General features: G+C 54.3%; 1 protein-coding gene across 1 annotated transcript in view; it reads left to right on the top strand.

Annotated features, from left to right (window-relative positions):
• The window catches only part of HCN4 (hyperpolarization activated cyclic nucleotide gated potassium channel 4), a 101131-nt gene that overhangs the window by 63841 nt on the left and 12898 nt on the right, over positions 1-24392 (top strand). The window contains exons 4-7 of the mRNA XM_021554167.4: positions 5482-5700; positions 18197-18343; positions 19387-19627; positions 21716-21880. Coding sequence (XP_021409842.3) covers positions 5482-5700; positions 18197-18343; positions 19387-19627; positions 21716-21880 — 772 coding nt within the window. The remainder of the gene's footprint in view (positions 1-5481; positions 5701-18196; positions 18344-19386; positions 19628-21715; positions 21881-24392) is intronic.

The following is a 24392-nucleotide window of genomic DNA, read 5'->3' on the forward strand; positions in this document are numbered from 1 at the left end:
CCCTGCTGAGCCCTGAAAGCTGCTGGGAGCATGTGGCCTCCTCCCCTGGGTGCTGTGCTGAACCCACACACCCTGCAGGGAGAGCAGAGATCCCCGGGGCCAGGGCAGCAAACTGATCAGCCTCCCCTCCACCAGAACACGTCCTGTGGAGCTCTGCCCCTCCCTGCTCACAGCAGCTTGCTGAGGGCTGCTGATGGAAAGGGGCAAGAGGAATGGCTGCAGAGCGTGGGAGAGAGCAATCCTGCAGAGCTCTGCTGTGATTCGCAGCTCCCCCAAGCCTCTGGGCCAGCACATCCCTCCTGCCCTCATTCAGACGCAGCAATCTGAGGGAGAGTCCATGTTCTGGAAAGTCTGTCAGGAGCAGCAGGAGCAGGGCTGCTCCCGTGGGGTGGGAACCTGGAGCCCAGGGTGACAGACACAGGGAGTGCCCTCCCCAAGTGGGACCAAAACCAGTCCAAGCCAGGGTGGGCAGGGCAGAACGGCCCATAACTGGGAATATTGCCCTTTCCAGGGAAGGCAGGGGGACAGGCACCTCCAGGGACTGTCCAGGGAGGCCAGCTGGGAGCAGCATGAGAGGGGGGCAGCAGCAGGGCTGGAAAGGAGGCAGAAGCACTCTGTGCACAGGCCTGGCTACAGCAGCACGAGCCCAGGCAAGGTGTGGGTGCCCAGGCCTGGATCTCCAGGAGCACAGGGTGCTTGGGAGGGCTCCCAGGAAGGTTTGCCTGGCACAACTGGGACAGGGGCACTCAGAGCCCTGAGAAGATCCCTGCTGGCAGGTGAAGGGCATGTGGAGCTTCCCTTGGAATCAAGCCCAGAACAGGCAGGTTCTGTCCGAGGTGAAGTTTGATCTGTCATCTCCATGTGTTCCCCCACTACTCCCACCCTTTCTACTGGATCTGGAGGTGTGTTTTCCCAGCCCAGCAGTTCCAGGGGTGGGCAGGGATGGTCAGAGACAGCTCCTGAGTTCTCCAAGTGCTAATGGTGTAAGTCAGGTGTAACATTGTCCTTTGGAGGCTTTGTTTGTGAGCATGCTGGTGGCTGCTCTTCCTCTGCTCTGGGCTTTCCCACCACTTGGCACTCCATAAAACCAGCCCTCATTTCCGTGCTGCAGGGAAAGAAGATTCATCACCTCAGTGATAGCACTACACCCCTATCCCAAGAACTTCAGTACTTCTCCGTGTCTTTATTCATCTCACTGCTCCTCTCCAGGGAGGATTCAACCAGACACGCTCTCATGTACATCAGAACCCAAGCACCCTGTCAGACACCAGTTTGCCTTGAGGTGCTTCTGTAAGGTACTGCAGAACCCAGCAGTGCCTTTGAAGTGTTCCAGGGAAATGTCTCCAAGTATTCAAAGGTGGATCTGAGCAGGCCAGACTCTAATGCCAGAGAAGCCCTTCCAGCACTGCCAGTGTGGATGTTAAAAACAAACCAGTCTGAGAAACTGCTTCAAAGTCATTTCACTGCCTTTTGCAAAGTCTCTGGTGCCTCTGAGATAACCCCCTCTTGACTGTGAACAGGCACAGATCTGTAGCTCTGATTCTGCTTGCTTTGGGATTTGCTTAACGAGGAGTCATTTTAAGGCCTCATTTCCCTCCCTTGATGGGCCATTTTAGCCACTCCAGTATCTGGAGTGGTGCAGCCCTGCTGCCGTGGGGGCGGGTGGAGTTGGATATTGGATAGGGTATGGCTCTTACAGGAACGAGCTGCGGCAGTGTGAGGCACCTGGTGCTGATCAACTCATGGCCACACTGCATCTGGAACCTCTTCTAGTCTGGCCTAAAGTACCGTGGGCCTGACCTGTCTGCTCATCCTGTGGAACAAAAAAAAAACCTGAAAACTAAAGAGGTACCAGGAGCTGTAAGTGAAGAATCCTCACAGAGCATTCAGTGCTCTTCACACTCGGTACCCTAAAGGTAATTGCTCTGAAAGGCTTCCCCTTCACAGAAGTGCTTCTCTCTGAGCAGCCCTCCACGTGCTCTCCCAGCAGAGCTGTGTGCTCAGGATTTGTTTGGAAAGCTCCGTGTTTTCCTGCAGCTCCCACCCCCCAGTCTGTCATCCCTCAGCCTCCCTCGGTCTGGCACCCACAGCCTGTCCTCACAGGAGTCCTGCTGCTGCTGGCAATTGGGCTGGGGCTCGGAGCTGTGCAATTCCCAGGAGCCAGCAGTGTTTGTGCAGGCTGCAGGGGCTCGGCATGCTGCATGTCAGAGTTTTGCATGACTAATTCCTACAAAACACTGGCAGGCTTCCTTGTAAACAGCACTCCCGAGCAGCAAGTTGCTGGAAGAATGGCTTTTAAACCTCGAGCCTGCCTGGTACCCAGATGTTCAGAGCCACTAAAGAGCCTGGCAGCCAGTTTTCCAGCTCAGCTATTACTGCTCTGTCTGCCCAGATTCCCTTTGGAATTTCAGCTCAGCTTCCTTTGTCCCTGCTCTCAGATCCGTGGTGGAGATGTGCTGCCCTGTTAAACTACTGCCACACTGAACTCAGAGGGCAGCAGCATTCCTACAGCAGCCAGTGAGGAATGGGGAAGGAATTCATTCAGCAGGGGATGGGACAGGACATCTGCACTGCTCCCTGTGCCTCCATAGCACTGGCAACGTGCTGCCCCCCTTTGCAGGGATGCAGCATTTTAAGCAGAGTGGCCAAATGTGACAACTGCCTGCTGCTGTCTCAGGATGAGGGACAATGGATGGGCTAAAGCCAGGAAAGTCACAGCAGCTGCCCTGAGTGCAGGGCCATGGCCTCGGAATGCCAGGAGCACAGGGCTGAGGGAAGGGGCTCCTGGAAGGGCAGGATGCCTGTGGCAGCTGTGTGAGAGGCCTGGTGCCCGCATGGAGCAGAAGTGGGTCTGCAAAATGCCACAAAACCTGGGGTGGAAAATGCACCCACCACTTCTTTGGCCAGGCCTCAGAGCCCCAGCACAGGCCTGGAGGCAGAGCAGCAGGAGGGGTCACTCCTTTGGCCTTGCACCTCGGGCAGCTCTCATGGCCAGACCCTTCCTGTGCCCTGGCCCAGGGACAAACACCCTGTGCCCTGTCCTGCCCTGCGTGCAGCTCCTCTGGGCTCCTCACACACGAGCCTGGGGCACAGCCAGCAGCAGTCACCAGTGACCACTTAGCCTCTGGCCCCTCTCTCTTGGCTGCAGGGTGCTTTTTCCAGGCTCCTGCTCTGCTGGGAGGTGAGCCCAGACAGGCTGGCGCCGGCAGCAGGAGCAGTCTCTGCCCGGCTGTGGCTGTGTCACTGCTCCCTGTGAGCTCTGCTGTCACTTGTGTGGTTTTGCCCTTCTTGTTGCAGTGGGAATCAGGCCTGTCTTGCATAATGAAACTGAATCTGGCCAGGTAGTGCTATCAGCTGGCTTTGTCAGCTTTGTGTGCTTATCTCCTAACCAAGCATCAGCCCTCGGCAGGGCTTCCAGCCCTGTGCCACAGCTCCCAGCCAGCCTTGTCACTGTTTGCTCCCCATAAGGCCACTGAGAAGTGTCCATGGGCACCAGTGGCACTGGGAGCTGCCTGCAGGGAGGTCATCAGCCACCCAGCTGGCTGTGAGGAGATACCTCCAGGAGGTGCCCAGTGAATTCCAGAGCTCCCAGCACTGCTGCCCACTGGTGCTCTGGATCGAGTCACAGGAGAACTCCTTGTTTATTGACAAGCCAGCAGCAGGCCTGTGCAGTGACCTTCCAAGCTGCTGCAGCACCTGTGTCTGCAGAGCTCCATCCACAACCCTGGCCCCTTTCAGGACCAGGGAGCAGCTGAGCAATGCCCAGTGCTGCCACGAGTGTCACCAGCAGAGGCAATCCCACATCCTGTAAGAGCCACGAGTGATGACAGAGCTGTTGCTTGTCAAGCTTTCACAGTGAGACCTTGCTGGCAGATAATCCCCACAGGATGGCAAATGCACCTCGAGCAGTTCCACGAGCTCAGGCTGATCAGCATCACCAGGAAACTTGTGCTGGTTTTCCTCTCTGTGCCATGCTGAGGTGCTGCCTGTGGGAGCTGCAGTGGAGAGCACAAGGTGTCTCAGCACTCTCTCCTGGCAGGATGTTGCTGCTCTCAAATGACACCAGTTGTAATTCCTCAGCTCTTTGAAAAAGCCCTGTTTTGCACTGAGAACTTGCTGTCCAGACATTACCAACTTCATTTTCTGCCCTTCTCATCTCTCCAGGTAATGACCAGAGACCCTGCCCATTTCCTAAATTGCTGGGCAGTGATTTTCCTCACTCTCAGATCCCGCTGCTGGCAGCCTTGCCCAGGCTCTCTGTTACAGTTCTCAGTTAAAGTCTATTTCCCAGGGGGGGAAATTATTTGCTTTAGTTCCCTCTCCTACACGTGGGTCATTGTGAAAATCTCCCAGTGCATCATCTGGGTTTATCCCAGGTTACCAGCGGGACACACTGGCTGCCTTCCTGCTGGAAAAAGCACGTGGAGTCTCTAAAACCAGGGCCAAAGTGGTGATCTCAGATCTGGGATCTGGGCTTATTTTTCCAAATGGACTGAGCCGGGCTTGTGGGGCAGTGAGGGCTCTGAAATGAAATTTCTTGTGTAACAAAGAGTAAATTTCTTGTATTGAGGTGCCTCCAACAGGGATTTTTGGGTGCAATTGAGGGCATTGAGGTGTAGGGTCTCAGTGAGAGATAGGGAGCTTATGGGGCTGCTGGGGGCATTGAGGTGTAGAGAGCTCTGTGAGAGATAGGGAATTATGGGGGCATTGAGGTGCAGGGGCTCTGTGAGGGATACAGGAGTTATGGGGTATTGATGTGCAGGGGATCTGTGAGGGATACAGGAGTTATGGGGTATTGATGTGCAGGGGATCTGTGAGGGATACAGGAGTTATGGGGGCTCTGAGGTGCAGGGGATCTGTGAGGGATACAGGAGTTATGGGGTATTGATGTGCAGGGGATCTGTGAGGGATACAGGAGTTATGGGGCACTGAGGTGCAGGGGCTCTGTGAGGGATACAGGAGTTATGGGGTATTGATGTGCAGGGGCTCAGTGAGGGATACAGGAATTATGGGGGCTCTGAGGTGCAGGGGATCTGTGAGGGATACAGGAGTTATGGGGTATTGATGTGCAGGGGATCTGTGAGGGATACAGGAGTTATGGGGTATTGATGTGCAGGGGCTCTGTGAGGGATACAGGAGTTATGGGGTATTGATGTGCAGGGGCTCTGTGAGGGATACAGGAGTTATGGGGTATTGATGTGCAGGGGCTCTGTGAGGGATACAGGAGTTATGGGGCACTGAGGTGCAGGGGCTCTGTGAGGGATACAGGAATTATGGGGGCTCTGAGGGGTTTGGGGGTTGAGACTCCATAGCCCTCCTAGCTTTCAAAGACCTCTCAACCACCAAAATTAAATTTCTTGTGTAACACGTCAAGATGCCTCCCGCAGGGATTTTTGGGTGCAATGCCAGGGGTGCTTTCCTGCCCATATCCCCGTCCAGATGCCGTGTCCCCGTGCTGAAGCTGTGCCCCTGTCCCTGCAGAACGACTCCTGGGGCAAGCAGTACTCGTACGCCCTGTTCAAGGCCATGAGCCACATGCTGTGCATCGGCTACGGGCAGCAGGCACCGGTGGGGATGTCGGACGTGTGGCTCACCATGCTCAGCATGATCGTGGGGGCCACCTGCTACGCCATGTTCATCGGCCACGCCACCGCCCTCATCCAGTCCCTGGACTCCTCGCGCCGCCAGTACCAGGAGAAGGTAAGGACAGCCCTGCTGGGGGGATGGGGTGGCCTCTGTGGTATCCAGAGGGAGGCCAGGGTGGTCTCTGTGCTTTTTGGGGGGAGCCTGGGGTGGTCTGTGTGCTGTATGGAGGGAGGATGGGGTGGTCTCTGTGCTGTCTGGAGCTGTCTGGGGGGAGGATGGGGTGGTCTCTGTGCTGTCTGGAGCTGTCTGGGGGGAGGATGGGGTGGTCTGTGTGCTGTCCAGAGTGAGGCCAGGGTGTTCTCTGTGCTGTCCAGAGTGAGCCCGAGGTGGTCTCTGTGATATCCAGAGTGAGCCCGAGGTGGTCTCTGTGATACCCAGAGCGAGCCTGGGGTGGTCTCTGTGATACCCAGAGCGAGCCCGGGGTGGTCTCTGTGATACCCAGAGCGAGCCTGGGGTGGTCTCTGTGATATCCAGAGTGAGCCAGGGTGGTCTCTGTGATATCCAGAGGGAGGCCAGGGTGGTCTCTGTGATATCCAAAGTGAGCCCGGGGTGGTCTCTGTGATACCCAGAGCGAGCCCGGGGTGGTCTCTGTGATATCCAGAGTGAGCCAGGGTGGTCTCTGTGATACCCAGAGCGAGCCCGGGGTGGTCTCTGTGATACCCAGAGCGAGCCCGGGGTGGTCTCTGTGATATCCAGAGTGAGCCCGGGGTGGTCTCTGTGATATCCAGAGTGAGGCCAGGGTGGTCTCTGTGATATCCAGAGGGAGCCCGGGGTGGTCTCTGTGATACCCAGAGCGAGCCCGGGGTGGTCTCTGTGATACCCAGAGTGAGCCAGGGTGGTCTCTGTGATATCCAGAGTGAGCCAGGGTGGTCTCTGTGATATCCAGAGGGAGGCCAGGGTGGTCTCTGTGATACCCAGAGTGAGCCCGGGGTGGTCTCTGTGCTGTCCAGAGTGAGCCCGGGGTGGTTGCCTTGCTGTGGAGCAAGCCAGGACTGTCAGTGTGAGAGGCCAGGGAGCTGCTCCTTGGCCACTCATCCCCATCCATGCACTCCAGCACCCTCAGGAAGAAACAGCAGCAGCATCAATTAACAGCAGGGCAAGGAGATGATTGTTGTTGTCTCTGCCTGTCTGTGTACACCAACGTTATCGATGTCACCGGTACCTAAAATTTCAAGTCACTTCTTCCTTTCCCACACCTTGTTTCAAACCCCAAGTGAATGTTCCAGAATGTGCAGCTTTTGTTTAGCAAGTGCTCTCTGTAAAAGTATCCAGATTATTCACTCCAGTGCTCCTGAGTGGAGCTGCAGAACAAGCCCCAAAGCCCAGATCAGGGCTCGGGAGCTCGGAGCAGGTTCCCCAGGTAGCTGTGGAATTAATGGCACCATTGTGGGATTGCAGAATGGAGGGCACAGCCAGAAATGTCACATCTGATTGGGCTGCCACTGCCACAGTCACTGAATCTGTGAGCTGGGCAGGGCATCCAAAAAATGCAGCTGCCCTCAGTTAGTGGGGCTGGGGAAGCTTTATGGCCAGGGTCTTGTGGGTACATTTGCTCTGGAGACTAAGAGGAATTGTTCTATTCTGACTCTGCCAGGTGCAGTTTAGGTGAGAGGGGAGCTGTGATTCAAGTGGAGAAACTGTGACCAGCAGGCACTGATAGGTGAATTTTAAGTTCAGGGAGGGGGTGGGATGACCTTGGAACAGGTTTGAGACACAGGAATTCTAGTGGGAGGAGAGCAGGGCAGAGAGGGGGAGCGAAGAAGAGCAGAGGTTTGACTCATGCTTGGAGCATAGGAAAGATCCCAAACCACAGCTAGAGTTAAAGGAGGGGGAATGCCCAGGAGAAGAGCGTGGAGGCCTGGCATGCATCCAGAGCATCCAGAGTTTTAGCTCTGTGTCACAGCTGAGCCAGGCTGATCCCCACTGAGAGCAGGGCACGCCAAAGAGAAGGACACTGCAGCACTGGGAATGCAGGCTGATCAGATCTCAGGATGCAGAGTATTTATTCAAATGTGTTTGAAGTAGCACAGAAGTCAAGGACTGATCTGCAAAGCCAACCACCTGGCCAGCCTGGCACAGCCAGGGCTGCACCTGCAGCACTGGGCACTCCGGGCTCTGGCTCCAGCCTGCGCTCAGACAAGGGCACAGCTTCACCCTGGCACTGCCCAGGCAGTGCCCAGGAAATCAGTGCCCAGGAAAGCAGCAGGGTCTGTGGAGGGGGTGGCAGGGACAGTGGGAAGTGTGAAAGCCTCGTTAGAACACGGGGATGTGAGCGAGAGGGTTAAAAGACCCAGGAGAAGAGCTCTGACAAAGGCATCAGGGGGAGGATTGAACCAAGGCTGTATTTCCTATGGCAGGCTCATTTCCCAAGTTATCTTCTGAGGATCAAAGCCTCAGGGATTGAATACGTTCATTTTCCTAGTGATGGCCTAAAAACAAATATGTATTTACTTTCTGCATTCCTTAGCACTTGAATAGCCATGATTAAAATGAGGCTGCTGCGTGATTTGCAGCCCTGCAACTCAATTTAGTTCAGTCCTCCTGGGACAAAGTGTCTGCTGAAGCAGATTAGAGTGAGAATCTCAACAAGTTTGGAGGTTGATTGGTAGAAGGCAGCAGCAATTGAGAGACCTCTGCTGAGCACCCTGTGGGCTCTGCCTGTCCCTCAGCACAGCTCAGCCTGAGGGGCCTCGGGAGCTGTGCTGGGAGTGGCCGAGGAAAGGAGGAACACCGTGGAGAGGGAGAGGAGAGGAGGTTACAGCTGGAACTGCCCTCGGGGCTCTGCTGCGTGGGACCCTCAGGACAAGGTTCAGGAGCAGGTTTTTGGGGAGGTTTCAGACTGTCCAGACCTCTGCCACCCCACTGGTTCTTCCCTTGGACAAGCAGGGCTTTGGAACAGAGGAATAAAAGCCAAGCTGTGCTGTCTGTTGGCTTCAGGAGCAGGCTTGTCTCTCTCTGCCTTGGATTCTCTGAACACTGGGACATCCAATCCCTGTCCTGGCAGAATCTCCTCCTGGAGCTTCTCCCTTCATGCTGTGCTGATTGTGCAAGGCAGGGAAGCTGGGTGGATCCATGGGGTGGCAGGAGCCATGGAATTCAGAGGGATGGCCCCCTCCAGGCCAGGGAGGTGCTGAGGTTCCTGAGTACCAGGGCACAGTCCCTGTGGCTCAGAGCCCTCCCAGCACAGGGAGGGGGCACAGCCATGGGGCAGGGCCAGGCCTGGCCTCCCTCTGAACGGGGCTCTCTGAAGGGACTGTTTGACCTCCAGCCCCAGAGGCAAAGTGAGAAGGGACCTGTCTGTCCCAGCAGTTTTCCATGGCCACAGGGTCAGCAGCAGGATCAGGAGCTGCTCTTCCCTCTTAACCTCAGCTTGGAGTTTAACTCCACAGTATCCTGGCATCTGTTTCCTGCACGTGAGACGCCACCACCACAGGTCCTTCCTGAGGGATTCTGACAGAAAATGTCCCCAAGTGCTGTTGTGCAGTGTGGTGTTGCACCTGAATGGATGTGACAGCTCTGACTGAGAACTGAGCCCGTTCTCACCCAGAGCTCCCTGCCACTGTGCTCAGCTGGGCACAGGGAGCCTTCCTGGCTTCCCAGACCCTCACTGAGCTCATTTCTTCTCCCACATTAGTTTTCTGTCACATCAGTAGGTTGAAAGAGCTTATTTTTGAGCCCAGTGAGTGCCAGAGCTGGTGCAGGAGCTGGTGGAGGGGGTCAAGGACAGGAGCAGGGGTACAAGACCCTCTGCAGCTGTTCATGGATGAGCTCCAGCCTTTCCTTCATCGCTGGTTGCAGAATCCCCCAGGCTGTGTAACTCAGGCTCACATCAGAGGAAAACTGTTCCTTGCCCAGGAGAGGAATAAACTAGCCAGATATGGCTGTTCTTTTCATGCTTTTTGAAGGTTCTATTAATTTCTTTCCCTAATCCTGCAGCTCAGCTGGATTAGTATTTCTGTCAAGTCACCACGCTCACCCTCTCCTCCCCAGTGCTCTGTAACCTTGAGGCTGGGGAGGGTGATGGTGCTGCTCTCTGCAGCTCCTGGGAGCAGGGCAGGGACAGTCAGCCCCCATTGTGAGAAGTGATCCTCACTTCCACAAATTTAAAAGGTTTATTAAAACCTTACCAAAAATACAACAGATGACTGAATAGGGAACATATTACAGCACCAGGAGCAGAGGATCTTTCCCACCATGTGCTCATCCTTTTAACCCTTCAGCCCTCCCGAAGTTCTGTCCATTGACTCCTTCTTTGCTGCCCAGTGGTGGAGATCACTTCTGACACCTTGATTGGAGGTCAGCTGCTGCCACAGCAATGAGTGACCCTCCCAAATGTCCCAAACCCAGCCACCCCTGATAACAACACAATGGGGGGTGAAACTCAACTATAAATGTATAAACCTTCTCTTAACATATATATGATATTTGCCTTTTCGTTGTGAGAGTCCACCATCACATTACCCATCTATCCCAGTCGGGGTCACTGTCCCTTCCCAGCATGTGCAGGGAGGCTCAGCTCCCCAGGTACACCCAGAGCAGGCCCTGCAGTGATGCCTTGGAAAGGCTGACCTAGAACAGACCTAGACTGAGCTACAGGGTAAAGTAGGGATTTATTGAGAAGCCTCAATAGATCCACCTTGGGCAGCACAACCCAAAATGGTCACCACAAAATGGACAACCGGTCACAGGGTCTCACACTTTGATAAGTTTTGGCCCATTTGCATATTGGAGTTAATTGTCCAATTCCAGCTCCAGCCCATGCAGTCCCATCCTGCTTGTTTTCTCTCTTTGGTCCGTGCTGTTTGTGCTCTTGGGGCTGAGATTTGGATCATTGGTCCTTGGTCCCAGCCAGAGCAGGAATTGTTTTGTCTCCCTGCTCTGTGCAGAGAGCTCACCAACCCCTGACATGAATCCCAGACCCTCACACTAAGGCAGAACAGAATGTGAAAATACAAAAGCCAAAGCTGAGGCATCACTGAGAGGCAGGGCTTGCTGCTGTCAGCACTGCAGAGCCCAGTAAAGCCCTGATCTCTCCTTCCAGAGCCTCATGTCCCCTCAGGATCTGCTCTCCTCACTCCCTCCTCGCTCCTCCTCCTCCCTGAGCAGTCCATGCAGTGCCTCTTGTTCTTAAAATGCCTCTTGACTCTGGGTAGGGACTTGCACTTTCCCGTGCCATTATCCTGAAGCAGCACGTGCTGCAGCAGGATTGCAGGGGGCACTGAAGAGAGAATCACTTCAGAAGCCCTGCAGAGCACTGCCATCACCCCTCAGCCCCTCACACCTCTGCCCAGCCCTTCTGCCCACAGCTCATCCCTGCTCTGCCTACCCCAGCACTTCATTGTGCAGCTGGAACACTTCTGTCAGCACCCTGAGCTCAGCAAAGAGAAACTGGGGAAAGTTTAGTCATGGAGAGGCTGAAATAAAACAATGGCAATGTTCTATCCCTCTTGGGGGTGCTGGACCAGGATTTGTTGAGGGGGAATCCAGACAGTGCCCTTGGCCTGCCCAGTGCTCTGAGAGCTGGGGACCTGTCCTGGGGCTCAGGCAGTCCTTGCTCCTTCTTGGAGACCAGTATAACAATAGTAAAATAATAATTTCAGTTTCATAGTAAAATAGTAATTTTATTAGCAACAAGTTTAAAGGGTGATTCAGGCTTTTTTATGGTCCACGAGGAAACTGTGGAACTCACAGCTCCAGGGTGCTGTAGAGCTCCAGAGCCTCATTAACCTCAGAATATTTAGACAAATTGACTTGAGGAAAACCTTTCAGGTATTGCTGAGTGCCCAGATGCAGATCCAGATCTGCTTTGTCAGTGGGCAGGAGCTGGAGTCCTCCTCCTCCTCCTCCTCCTCCTCCTCCTCCTCCTCCTCCTCCTCCTCCTGCAGGCACCCGGGGCAGAGGAGCCCCCGCTGCCCTCTGTGGGTTTGGGCTGCTCCCCATGAGCTGTGCAGGGAGCTGGGGGCACTCCTCCTTCCTGGATAATCCCACCAGCCTGGCACTGTGCCCACGGAGCTCATTAACCCTTTGTTGGAGCTGTGCTGGTTGCTGGGGCTCAGGGCTGGCTCAGCCAGGGGCACAGACACACTGCAGTGACTCTGGCAGCGGGCACACACTGCCACAGTTCCCACTGCTCCCTGCCACTGAGCTTCACATCCTCTGCCAGTCTGGGCAGGGTTGGAAGGGACATTCCCAAGAGGATTGGTCACCAGGAAGTTCTCAGGGATCGTCCCCACATTCCCTGAGCTCAGAGGCATTCTGGACAATCTCCTCCTGAGCCAGCACCCATGCTGGAGGTCAGGGAAGCTGCAGAGCTCACTCACTCCTTGGGTAATGTGTGTGAAGGAGAGGGCAGGGAGTGCAGCACTCCAGAAATTAAAGGTGTTTGCAGCACTTAATCAAATGCAAAATGTAATCAAATTTCCTAATTGGAAAGAGTTTGGAGAGCCTGGCTTTATCCCGTCATGCGTGCACTGAGTTTTTGTTCCCTCTGTGCAGAGATGGACTTAGCACTGTTGTGTCCCACTTTACTGTCAATCCAAACACCCTGGGTTGATAACAAGGCTGATAAAGGATGGTTTCAGTGGTTGTGTCAGGGCCCTGCTGTGCCCTGGGCTCCCAGCACTGCCCCAGGACAGCTTTGCTGTTCTGCAGTCAGGGGGTTCTGGCTGCTTTGCAGAGTCAAAAGAATGCAAGAAACAGGCAATGGGGTGTTCATCTCAGCCAGAAACTCAGAAATCATGTCAGTTGTTTTAGGTTTATTTAATCCTTTCCCTGAAAGAATCCTGGGTTGGTTATAAAACAGAAATGTTTGTTTAATGAAAACCTCATGGCTTCTTTTCAGAATGTCTTGTGGTGCAAACTGCCTTAACCAGACCAGGGCTGAGCAGTTGCTGCTCTTGCAGGAGCATATGTCACTGGTGGACTTTAACTTGGCTTACCCATTCCTGAGAGGAGGCCCATTCTGAGGCTGTAAAACACGTCAGAAACAGTGGGGTTACAGCTCAGATTGTCACACCTCCACCCTGGCCTGGAAGGCAGACAGGTCCTTCTGCCCTGTGACCACCACGTGGAACCTCCCTGCCTTGGCAGCTCTACCACCCCAGGGAGGGGTTTCTGACCTCAGTATCAGACTGGGAATTCATGTTGGCACTCGAGCTGTACATAAATAAATAGATAAATAAACTGAAGAGCTGATGCTGCAGCACAGAGCCTCCCCCAGAGCCACCTGTCCTGCTGCTCTCAGCAGTGCTGGTCCCTCACTGCACACTCCCCTGCTCCCCTGTCCCCATCTCCAGCCTTTGGGGACACTTTTCACCTCATCTCCCCCACTTCTGCTCTTCTGCAGAGAGTACTGCTGGTCCCTTTGCCCGGTGCCATTCCAGATGTGTGGCTCCAGTGACCTGGCATCTCCACAATGTCCTGGGACATTTCTAAAAATGGACTGACCATGGCCAAAAGTGCCCTGGTGCCTTATGGCAGGACGTGGCCTCTCCAGCCCAGCCAGGCATTCCCTTCAGGGGCCATTCCCAGGCTGTTCCATAGCCATGATGTGCAGCTTTGGCCATATTGCATTCCCTTGGCAGGCACAGGATTCGACCTTAGGGCTCAGCACCCACAGCATCTCATGCAGAGGGATTTGCTTTGAGAACAGCATCTGCTTTCCCCAGAGCCCCGAGCAGCAGGGATGGTCAGGGGCAAACAGGGGTTTCATCAGGCTCATGATTGATCCTGCTCAGCCCAGTGCCACCTCCCAGCCCAGGAATGGGATTGTCCAAAATCCCTGCCTGAACAGGAATGGGGTTGTCCAAAATCCCTGCCTGAACAGGAGCTGATGGGAGCGAGGGGAGGCAACTCACAGCCATCCCCAGTGCAAGGAATGTCGGACAAAGTGGGAGAAAATCTCCAGGAATTGTCTGTACCACAGCAAGAGATCAGGAGCCTGACTCTGGCTGAGATAATTCCCCAAGGTACTGTGCAGTAATGGAAAAAGTGTTCAGGTTTCCCAGGAGGTGACATTTAAAAGTCATTTTCTGGTGTAAATCTAACAAAATGAGCACCATGAGCAAGGGCCATGGTACAGGAATCAATGAATCCAGCCTTTGGAAAGGCTCACAACCAGGACATCACATAGAACTCTTGTAAAATGTAGGTAGCTCCCAAATTTTTGTTACAGAACTTCTGTTGTTCCCTTAAAACCCTCCTGCAGTCTGTGACTCCATGAGAATGACCATGTGGAGTAAGTTGTAGGATAGAATGGATCCTGAGGGTGGGAATATGAATGGCTTAAGAGAGAAAAAACCCCAGAAGTCAGCATTTCCTTGGGTTTGATGATTCCTGAATGCTGGGGAGCTGCACTATTTGACTCCTAATCAGAGATGAGGGAGAGGAAACCAAAGATCCCAGAGTGTCCTGTCAGCACCCTCCATGTGGTGAATCCCATGAGCTGATCTTGTCCCTGTGGGGCACTGATCCACTTGGGGAGCCCCAGCACTGGACAGGGTGGCTCTCACCCCAGCCTTGGCAGGCACCACCATCCTTCCCCGAGCTGAAATGCTCCTCTGGAGCCTCCCTCTCCTTCCACAGGTACCTCTCTGGTGACTTCTGTGGACTCCAGCTACGGAGATATTTGTGACTGGGATTAAACCTGGTGCCCACAGTGGTCTCAGGCTGATCCTGGAAGGATCCAAGCAGTGCCAGAATCGTGGAATGTGCAGGGTTGGAAGGGACCCTCAGGGATTGTGGGGCCCTGCACGGGACACCCCAACAATCCCCCCTGTGCCTGGTGGCTTCACCTTCAGAACTGGGGCAAGGAAAGGGTTGAGGCTGCTCAGTGATTTATCCCTGCAGAGAGAGGAGGGCTCCTGGTGGATATTGAGGGCATGGAAAAAAATCCTCAGTTCACTTTGGCTGTGAGTGGCAGAGCTTTGGTAGAAGGGGAGGGAAGTGGTGAGAGAGGAGGGAAAGTGGCCAGCTAGAGAAGGAAAAATCCTCAGCTGGATGCTTTCCTTTTGATATATTAATACCTCCTTCAAGGGCTATTTGAGGAAAAACAGACTTAAGAAAATGAGCTGGGATTTAAATGGGCTCGATTGTCTTCAGAGAGATTTCAGTAATTCCTAAATGAGTGTTTTTAGTTGAACTCAGAGAGGCCACTAAGCTCTGAGCACAGGTCAGGCTGGGGACAGGCAGACAAGTGGGAGGCTGAGCAGATGAGGAGGGGGAGGGAGGAGGGGAAGGGGCTGTCAGGGGGGCCTGGCCACAGCTGAGAGGCAGCAAAGGGACACCAAGTGGCTTCAGAGAGGGCCAGCTGAGTGTGGCATCATCTGCCTGACCCCACAGGAGTGGGGCCTTCAGCAGCTCCAAGGGAAGGGGGAAAGCCCCAGTGAATCTTCAGTTTCTCAGACGTGGAAAGAAGGGGTTGATGCTTTCAGTTCTGACCCCATCTCTGCACAAGGGAGAGCTGAGGGCACCAAAACCCTCATGGCTGAGAGGAGGGAGCACCAGCAGAGGCAGGAGAGACAAGATCTCCCTCTCCTTAACCATGACAGAGAATGATGGTTCCTTATTTCACTGCTTGCTTTTATAACCCTGATTTCCATTTGCAATGGGAAGCAGCACCTTTATTCATGGGGAAGTAAATTTGTCCTGTTTTCCCTGGGAGCCTTATCTGGGGACAGCGGTGACAGGGGACTCTGACAAGCCCTGGGGACACTGCAGAGCAGTAATTTATTGCTCTTTGTTGCAAAGCCATAAATCCACATTCAGTGGTGAATAAGCAGAGTCCCAGTCACCCCATGCAGCCCGTGCTGGTGCATTTTTGGAGCGTGGAGATGATTTTCCCAAGGAGCAAAGGGCAGTAAAGGTGGACAGCAAGTGCCAGTGGAGGAGAGGACAGGGGCAGGGGCAGGTGGCTGCAGCAGGTGAGGACAGACACCTGGTGACACTGGTCACTGCTCCAACCCAATCACTGCACTAAAACTGAGAGCCTAAGGGGACATTTTTGGCAAATCATTTATTCAACAAAAATGCAGCATTAAAGCAAGCAGAGCTGTTTGTGGATTTTAGATGAATTTAATAAACCTGAGTCAGCAGAAGCTCGTGCCTAATGATTTCCCTTTCCATGGTGAGAGTGCCACACATCCTGTGCCTGGTTTGCCAGGTCCCATGGGTGGCTCAGGCTGCAGTGCCTCTCCAGTGGCAGGAGACAGCTGTGGTTAGATGAGCCAAAAACCCTGAAACCTTCTCTTGGAACACCATAACCTCCAAAATTCTTTTTGGGTGAGTTGCCCACAAGGGAGGTGATGTTTTCCACTCTGCTGCTGCTTTCCACTTCCTTTCCCTCCCTCACTTCCTCGGGGCACCCAGCACATCCTGTCCTGCCACAGCCAGTCCCTGCAGAGCCTGAGCCTGAGGGTGACAACGGGCAGGGCCAGTGCCAGTGGGAGGTGGGGACTCCCTTGCCTGTGGTCAGGCTGGGGGGATCAGGAATATTTCCAGGCAGTTCCTGTGCTTTGGGAATGCCAGGAAGCCCCACCTGGGCTCCTTGCAGTGATGCCCTCTCCTGCGTGGGGCAGACAGAGCTGGCAGTGCCAGCACAGGCTGTCCCTGAGCAGGACCCGGGGCTGTAAGGAGCACAGCTTCACTACCCAAGCTCTCCTGCACTCAAGGGACATCCAGGGACAGTTTATCAGGGAGAGGAGGGGAAACAGGGCTGGGAAAGGAGCAGCACAGTCCTTTTGTCAGCAATCAGCGCAGTACACACTGAGGATTGTGTCCTGTAGTGCCACCAGTGAAAGGAGCGTGACCATTTCCTGCACACACCTTGTCCTGCAGCACCTGCAGGGCAGCAGGACCCTGGCACAGCCCTGGCCCTTGGGGAGGTGTTCTTTACTCACAGAAAGCACCAGCCATCCCCAGAGCTGCTCTGCCATCAGTCAGAGCGTGCCCTTTATTTCGCTGGAACCGACCCCGTGGGCATGCGAGCCAGCAGGTGAAAAGGGGATGGGTCAGGGTGAGTCCTTGGGGCACAGGAGCGAAGGAAAGGGGAGGAAAGTCCTGGGAAAGCAAAGGTTCCATGGTGCAGGGTGGGCAGGAGCACAGAGGGGAGCAGCAGCAGGCTGGGCACTCAGCTCCAGCACAATAACCGGGCTGGGGATCCGGGTGTGCCCCTCTGCCTGCTGTGAGTGCACAGCCCTGGGGCTGCACCCCTGGGACAGCTCTGGAGCCCAGCTGGCCACTGGCCTGCTGTGGAAAATCCTTCCCTGGCTGCGGGTTTGTGATTCACCCTAGGCGAGAGCAAAAGGAACAGGCTGCTGCTGTGCCACACTAGTTTTTATTCTGTATTCTTCTAAGATCTTCCGAAGGTGAGAGTTCTAAGGGGATACAGTGGTATGGTAGCAGTAGTGAAACAGCAAAAGCTGAGTGGGATCTTGAGTAGGCAAGTAGCTAGTAAGTGAGCAGGAAGGGTCTCTAGCATATAGAAGTAGAGGTTAAATATGATTATAAACTAATGAGTTTAATACAGTTTTTCTTTTTTATCTAATCATGCCCTAATTCTAGTGGTCGTAAGATTTTACACAACTAGAGTATTATTCAGAACTACACATGGGAACACTATAGCTAAAAAATGTGAACAACAGGTTAAGTTTACCTTTTGTCTGGGGCAGGGTAACTTTATGGAAATACCACTACTATGGTAGAATTGTGCCAAAGAACAAAAAGGCCTCTGCTCTCTGCTGCAGCTTTTTAGATACTCAAGGCACTTAGTATTAAGTCTCTACTAAAAGCTACAATCTATATTTCTATTCCAGTTTGTGCCTTCATATATCTCAGTTTCTCTAGGGGTTTCAGTTCAGTCCCTGGGCCTGGATTTCTTTCTGGGCCTCTGCCCTGGGGGGCTTGCATTCCATCACCCGGGGTGCTTGGTCTCTGCTGCTCCCACCCTGCACAGTCCTGTTTGCTGGGAGGACACTCCCAGCCAGGCACTCCTTCCTCAGCCCTGCTCCAGCTGGGCCCCCGGGCAGGTAATAATTAGCAGTGACTCCATGTATTACAGCAGGCTGGTTAATGATAACCTTTATTAAGAGATTGCTCTTTTATAGACAGTTACAATACAGGTTGACCTAATTGGTCCTCTAGTCCAAACACCATCACCATTGGTTAATTAAGAAACCACCCTTTGGTAAACCTCCGTAACACATTCCACATGGTCACAACAGCAGGTGCAACAAGTGAAGATAAGAATTGTTTCTCATTCTTTTCTCTGATCTTCTCACAGCCTTTTCCAGGAAGATGCTTGGGAAAGTTGTGTTTCTCTCTATGGTGCCACAGGCTGCTCAGCACTCAGGCAGTGAGCACAGGGCACCAGCTGAGGATGAGTTTAAAGGTTAAACCAAGGGGCAGCCATCAGGGAACACGGCACGCTAGTCTGAACTCCCCATGGATGGCACTGGCCCTCGCTGCTGCTGCAGGGGAAGGCAGCAGGGCCAGCACGTGCTGCCCGGGAGTTTGTGGCGTGTCCTGTGACAGTGCCTCGTGTCTCCCTGCTCAGTACAAACAGGTGGAGCAGTACATGTCCTTCCACAAGCTGCCCGCCGACATGCGGCAGCGCATCCACGACTACTACGAGCACCGCTACCAGGGCAAGATGTTCGATGAGGAGAGCATCCTGGGCGAGCTGAGCGAGCCCCTGCGCGAGGTAAGAGCGGCAAGGCACTTCCCCAGCACCTCCAGCAGCTCTGCAGCCCCTGGGCCAGGGGCTCAGGAAGCTCCCACCTCTTGTATTTGGCTAAAATTTGGCATGGAGCGCTGGCTTCATCCTTGGAGCCTTCAGCTGAAGCCTGGCAATGCAGGTTGTCCCTGGGATGTCACCACTGTGTCACCCACCAGCTCCAGAAGGGCCTGCCTTCTGTCTTTGTCCCCCAGCAATGTCCCTTCACGGGAGAAAGAAGAGCTGAGCAAGTGCCAGCCTGGATTTCAAACTAGTTTTGCTGAAGTCTCAAAGGGCACCCCTCTGAAAACCCCTATGGGGAACACAGATGCTTCCCCAGCTCTCTCTCTTCCTGCTGCAGTTACCCCTGTTCCCATGGAGTGCTGTGCTGGTTGATGGGCTCAGCACCACGTCCTGAGTGGGAGCACAGAGCAGCTCCTGAGCTGTCACCCTGCGAGTGACACAGAGCCCCGGGGGAGGCTGTGCTGTGCTTTCTTCAGCTGGGCTTGGTGATCCAGCCTCTGCCCAGTGCCTGGTGACACCTCTGCCTCCTCTCCTGACACTGTCCCCATCTGCCCGGGATCATTCTCCTCCTGGGCACATTTGTGCTGTTTAACAGCTCATTGACAAGCGAGGGCAGCAGAGAATGAGGGGCTGCCACGGTGAGTTATGACACCTGCCCAGAGAGGAGCCCTGGGCTTTGTCAGACAGCATTTCACTGCTGCTGTGCTCCCTCACAGCCCAAGGTTTCCTGCAGAAAACAGGAATGCTGTGTGTGTTTGGGAGGTTTGAGTGCTGTCCCTGCTCAGGGGAGGCAAAGGGGTGAAGGCAGTGAGCATGGTGCTGGCTCCAGCACTGCTCTGAGCCTCCAGAGCCCATCCAGCCTGCACCAGGGCAGCCAGACCAAGCCACAGCCAGTTTATCCCACTTTAAATGCATAAGCCAGGTGGGGGATCTTCACAGCTCATTAGGTGTTGACTAACCATATGTGTGTCCTCTCCTCATCCTCTCTCTCCTTTACCACCTCTCAGGAAATCATCAACTTCAACTGCCGCAAGCTGGTGGCCTCCATGCCCCTGTTTGCCAACGCAGACCCCAACTTTGTGACGTCCATGCTGACCAAGCTGAAGTTCGAGGTGTTCCAGCCCGGGGACTACATCATCCGGGAGGGCACCATCGGCAAGAAGATGTACTTCATCCAGCACGGCGTGGTCAGCGTCCTCACCAAGGGCAACAAGGAGACCAAGCTGGCCGATGGCTCCTACTTTGGAGGTGCGTACTGCCGCTGAGCTCCACAGCCACAGCACTGCTGTGCTCAGCCCTTCCTGATGCACGTGGCACTGAGCCCAGCACCTCCTCCTCCATCCCTGGGCAGCTTCCCACACAGGGCATGCCGCAGGGTTGTTGGAGTAGGCCCTTTTCTGACCCAGAGATGGGGCAACTGAGAGGTGGTTTAAAAACTTTTATTCCATTTTTAGTCTCATGAGAAAGGTGAGACAATGCAGATGTTATAATTCACTCCATCACAATCAGAAGCCAACTTTTTCCTAATTACAAGTGTTTCTTGGCCTATCAGCTTTTGTCACACCGTGCTGTAAATGCCTTAAAGCCAAACATCTAAAATTCATCTTCCATAGTTCCATTTCTCCAAAGTATCCAGTCTTGTTTGCAAGGCCATCCTGAAACTTGTTTCTGGTTCCATTCTCTCTCAGCAATGTCTGTCCTATCCCATGGCATTTCTAAGTCAGCATTTCTTATCTCAAGGTTTGCACACAGTGTGAGCCTTCTGGCAGACTTGGAGAATTCCTTACAAATCCATTTCCTACACAGGGAGAGGTGACTGGTGGGCACTGCAGAACCTAGGTCATAAATAACAGCAAAACACAGCAGGGAAACTTGGTTCTTGCAGGTTCATTTCCTTCTGACAGATGGGTGAAGCTGAGAACCTAAAGGTAAAAAACAACCCGTTCTCAGTTTTCTGCAGGCACATTCCTACTCCTGCTGTCCAGCTTCTACTGCTGGATAAACACAGAGGGAAAAACTGTCCCTCATCTGCCCTGCCTGTGGCTCAGCAAAGTGTCCTGGGGGTCAGCAGGCAGGCAAAACGCACGAGCAGCAGAACTCTGGAGCAGTGGGACCAGCAGGAGGCTGGGAAGGATTTGGGGCACTGCTCTCATGAGAAGCACAAAGCCCTCTCTCCTGTCAGAGCCTGTGCAGAGCTCAGCCCCAGACAGGCAGGTTGCAGGACAAGCTCTGAGTGCACCACCTCTGATGATCTGCTGAGGGGAGGCAGAGCAAAATCTGCCTTGCCTTCCCTTCTGGGAGGCCTTTCCTCTAAAAAAAAATCCTGTTATGCATTTCCCACACTCCTGTTTCCTGTGGAACAACCTGTCTGCACCTCACTTGGCTATTGTGCAGCCTGGCATTTGGAGCTGGGGGGTTGGAGTCAGGATACCCTGACTGCCAAATGGGATTAAACTTGCCCATGACATTCCATCAGAACTCCTCACACATGTGACACTGTCTCCTAAGCATCATTTCCTTGGGAAAGCAGCCTAGGAGCACGCTGATAACCTTGTGGTGCTGCTGAACCAGGGCTTTGGGTAGGCTCAGCATCAAGCCAAGGAATGGTGCAGGAGGATTGGCACCCAACACACACGGGGAGCAGAGTGCTGTCACTCTGCAGCTCACACCATCTGTCCTGGAGTGCCTGTCTGTGCTGCCCACACTCTGTGTAAGCAGTGGAAAAGCAGGATTTGGGAGCTCTCTGTTGGGTGTTCAAGGAGCTGTGGTTGAATGCAGGGCTTTGTGTTCAGTAGCCAGCTGAGCACTGAGGAGTGTGTGACAGCAATGTAAATACACCCAGAGCTGGGAGGTGCCACTGATGTGGCTTTCCCTGACAGTGCTCATGGCATAGACATGAAAATATTTCAAAACTGTGGAAAGACAAATGTTCCAGGTACAGGGATCAAAATTACAGCCAAGACACCAAAGGCACAGATCAGCACAAATCTAGAGGCTGTTGGCTTCAATGAGAGCACAACTTGACCTTCTGCTCCCAGTGCCCGCAAAGAGCTGGAGAAACACAACTCCTCCAGTGTGAACACACAGTGCTGCCTTTGATAATCCCCCAGAACAAACCTTGTCTGCCTGACTGGACCAGCAGAACCCCCGGGAGGCAGCTGTGTGTGGCAGCTGGCCCTGGTGCTCTGCAGTGTTGGTGCACGCACAGAATGTGAACTGTGGCTGCGTTCTCTGCGGGAGGGCAGGCTGCAGGGAGGCTGGGAGGGCCCTGCAGGAGGGCTGCAGGGGTGCTGGTGGCAGTGTCCATGCCCTGTCTCAGCCTCTCTCTGCTTGCAGAGATCTGCCTGCTGACGCGCGGCCGGCGCACGGCCAGCGTGCGCGCCGACACCTACTGCCGCCTCTACTCGCTGTCCGTGGACAACTTCAACGAGGTTCTGGAGGAGTACCCCATGATGAGGAGAGCCTTCGAGACCGTGGCTCTGGACAGGCTGGACAGGATTGGTGAGTACAGGAGGGAGAGTCTCCTTCCTCACCCGCTGCCTTGGCAGCCCTCCTCCAGCCTTGGTGATCAGTTCTGTGCTGGAGTTGGGAAGTGAAGGGGATCCCAGCCTGCCCCTCCTTGTCCAGCTTCAGCTCCCTCAAGGACTCCAGTCTAAACCTACTGGGGGTAAGTTTAGGTTGGATATTTAGGAGAAATCCTTCCCTGTGAGGGTGGGGAGGCCCAGAGCAGCTGGGGCTGTCCCTGGATCCCTGGCAGTGTCCCAGGCCAGGTTGGACACTGGGGCTTGGAGCAGCTGGGACAGTGGAAGGTGTCCCTGCCCATGGCAGGGGGCTTGGGCTAGATCACCTCTAAGGTCCATTCCAATCCAAACTATTCTGGGATTGTGTGATGGTCACAGCTCACAGTGACCCATCCCAGAGTGCTCCCTGTCCTGTGGGAGACGCAACCTGTGCTGCAGACATCCTTGTCCAGGTGCCTCTTCCCCAGCGAAGCACCAGGACAACGTTCCTTGGTTTAACAGAGATAAAGTGACTCATGCAAGGTCATGCAGGAAGGCTGCAGAGCTGAGGAGCATTTTGGAGTCCCAATCTAATCCTGCAGCTCCTTATCCATCCCCTCACAGTGCTTGCATTCTCACTGCTATCCATGTGGAAAGCTCAGTGGAGCTCTGGGCACAATGCAGAGGGCCAGGAGGGTGATGAGGTGAGGGGGTTTGGGCTAAGCTGGCACCCAGAAAGGGGGGCAGTGCCTCTGGGGCTTCTCCTGCCAGGAACACTGGATTCTGTGCATCTCATTACCTGCTGCAAACCACCAATTGGGACCCCTGAGGAAAAGGCTCTGAGCTGAAGACAATCTTTGGCAAAGCCCAGGCTACTGAGGCCCTGGTGGAAGTGGCAGTAGGCCCAACACTTGGGTTATTTCAGTGAGGCTGTACAAATGACAGAGAAAATATAAAATCAATGAAGGGATGTGCCAGCTTGGCTTTATCTCAAATTCTGCAGGTCTGGGTACTCAGTGCTGTCCAGCCTGGTGCTCTTTGGGACTGTGGGATCAGGTGGGCAGAACATCCTGTGCTCTGTGCCCCTGCACACGTAACTGAAATCCATGGAAAATTCTGACCCAGCACAAAGAACCTCACCTGCTTCTTCCCCTGGGAGAACTCCCCTTCCACAGACAGCTGCAAATGTCAGCACAGGGTCAGAAGGTGACACAGAGCGAGTGCCAACAACAGGCCCTTTGCTGCAGGGCTCTGCCACTGCCCCCTTCCTTTCAGTGCCACTCCAAGTCCTGCTGTGCCCTGGTTTCCCTGGCACTCGCCCTCCAGAGCTGCCTGCTCCCTTAACTCTGCATCTCAACTGCTGTGAAATGGCTCCATAGCCCTCGGGGGTGCCCAGCTCCCCTCAGCTGAAATTGCCCCACAGGGCCCAGAGGAGCTCTGGGCACCCTACTGCAGCTGGCGGATCCCGTGGAATTCCTGACTTTGTAAATAAGGCATTTCTTCCTTCCTCTGGAATGTGCACCATCCAGAAGGAGCAGTGCAGTAGTTCTGTACCAGGCTGTGACTTCTGAAGGAATTCAAGGTTACTGAAGTGCAGGAATCATTCTGGAGGACTGAAATTGAGGAGCAGCAGTTCTTGAAAAGCAGGGACGAACAGAAGCAGGACCATTTTTGTTCCTGTCCCATCCAGTTCAGGATCTGTGCACAAGGGGGAAGCAGATGGAAACCTCTTTCCAAGTCAGTGGTGCATTCACTGGCTCCCTTCTGCCCAGGTGACAATGTCCTTGGGAAAACCAGGGTGACAGTGTCCTTGGGAAGCCCAGTGAGTACAGGAGATGCTTCAGAGGGCCCTGCCACTGTTCTGGTACCAGGAAAAGATCCATCCAATATTCCCCCTGTGCATCAAGGGAGCAGGGAGGAAAATCCCAGCCCATCCAGTCCCACTGGGAGATGTTTATGGGATTTCTGGCAACTGGGGGGTTGGAAAGTGTGGTCTTGTAGGCACACAGTTGTGGTGATTGGGAGTGGGGCTGCAGCCCAGCCTCATCCCCAATGGGTCCAGCACTGACAGCAATGAGCCATGGGGTGCCCGGGGGCACTGCCCAGCCACCAAAGGGAACAGAGGGCACACAGGGGCACTGCATCAACATGAGGGGCATGAAAGGCTGGGCTGAGGAACAAGGAGGGCAGATGCTTGCAGCCTTCTGAAGTGACATGGTGTTGCTCTGTATGGGGTGAAGCTTTCTGGAATTGCATGGTGATGCTCTGTGTACCATGGCTCTGTGGCCATCTCACCTGTGACACACGTGGGACGTGGTCTCAGCTTTGTGGGTAGAAGAACAAGCAGGCAGGGGCTCAGCCCACGCAGCAACAGGAGCAGGATTGGTTGATTGAGGTGGGATGAGGCAGTCCCACAGCAGGGCTGAGCAGTTTGGAAGCAGTGGGTGGGCAGAGGAGAGGAGCCAGAGCCCCCAGGCTGTGCTGCCATGGCTTCCTGCAGGAACGTGGGCTGT

The sequence above is a fragment of the Lonchura striata genome, chromosome 10 (genome assembly GCF_050655825.1).
Source record: "Lonchura striata isolate lonStrDom1 chromosome 10, ASM5065582v1, whole genome shotgun sequence".
In the NCBI taxonomy this organism is placed as follows: Eukaryota; Metazoa; Chordata; class Aves; order Passeriformes; family Estrildidae; genus Lonchura; species Lonchura striata.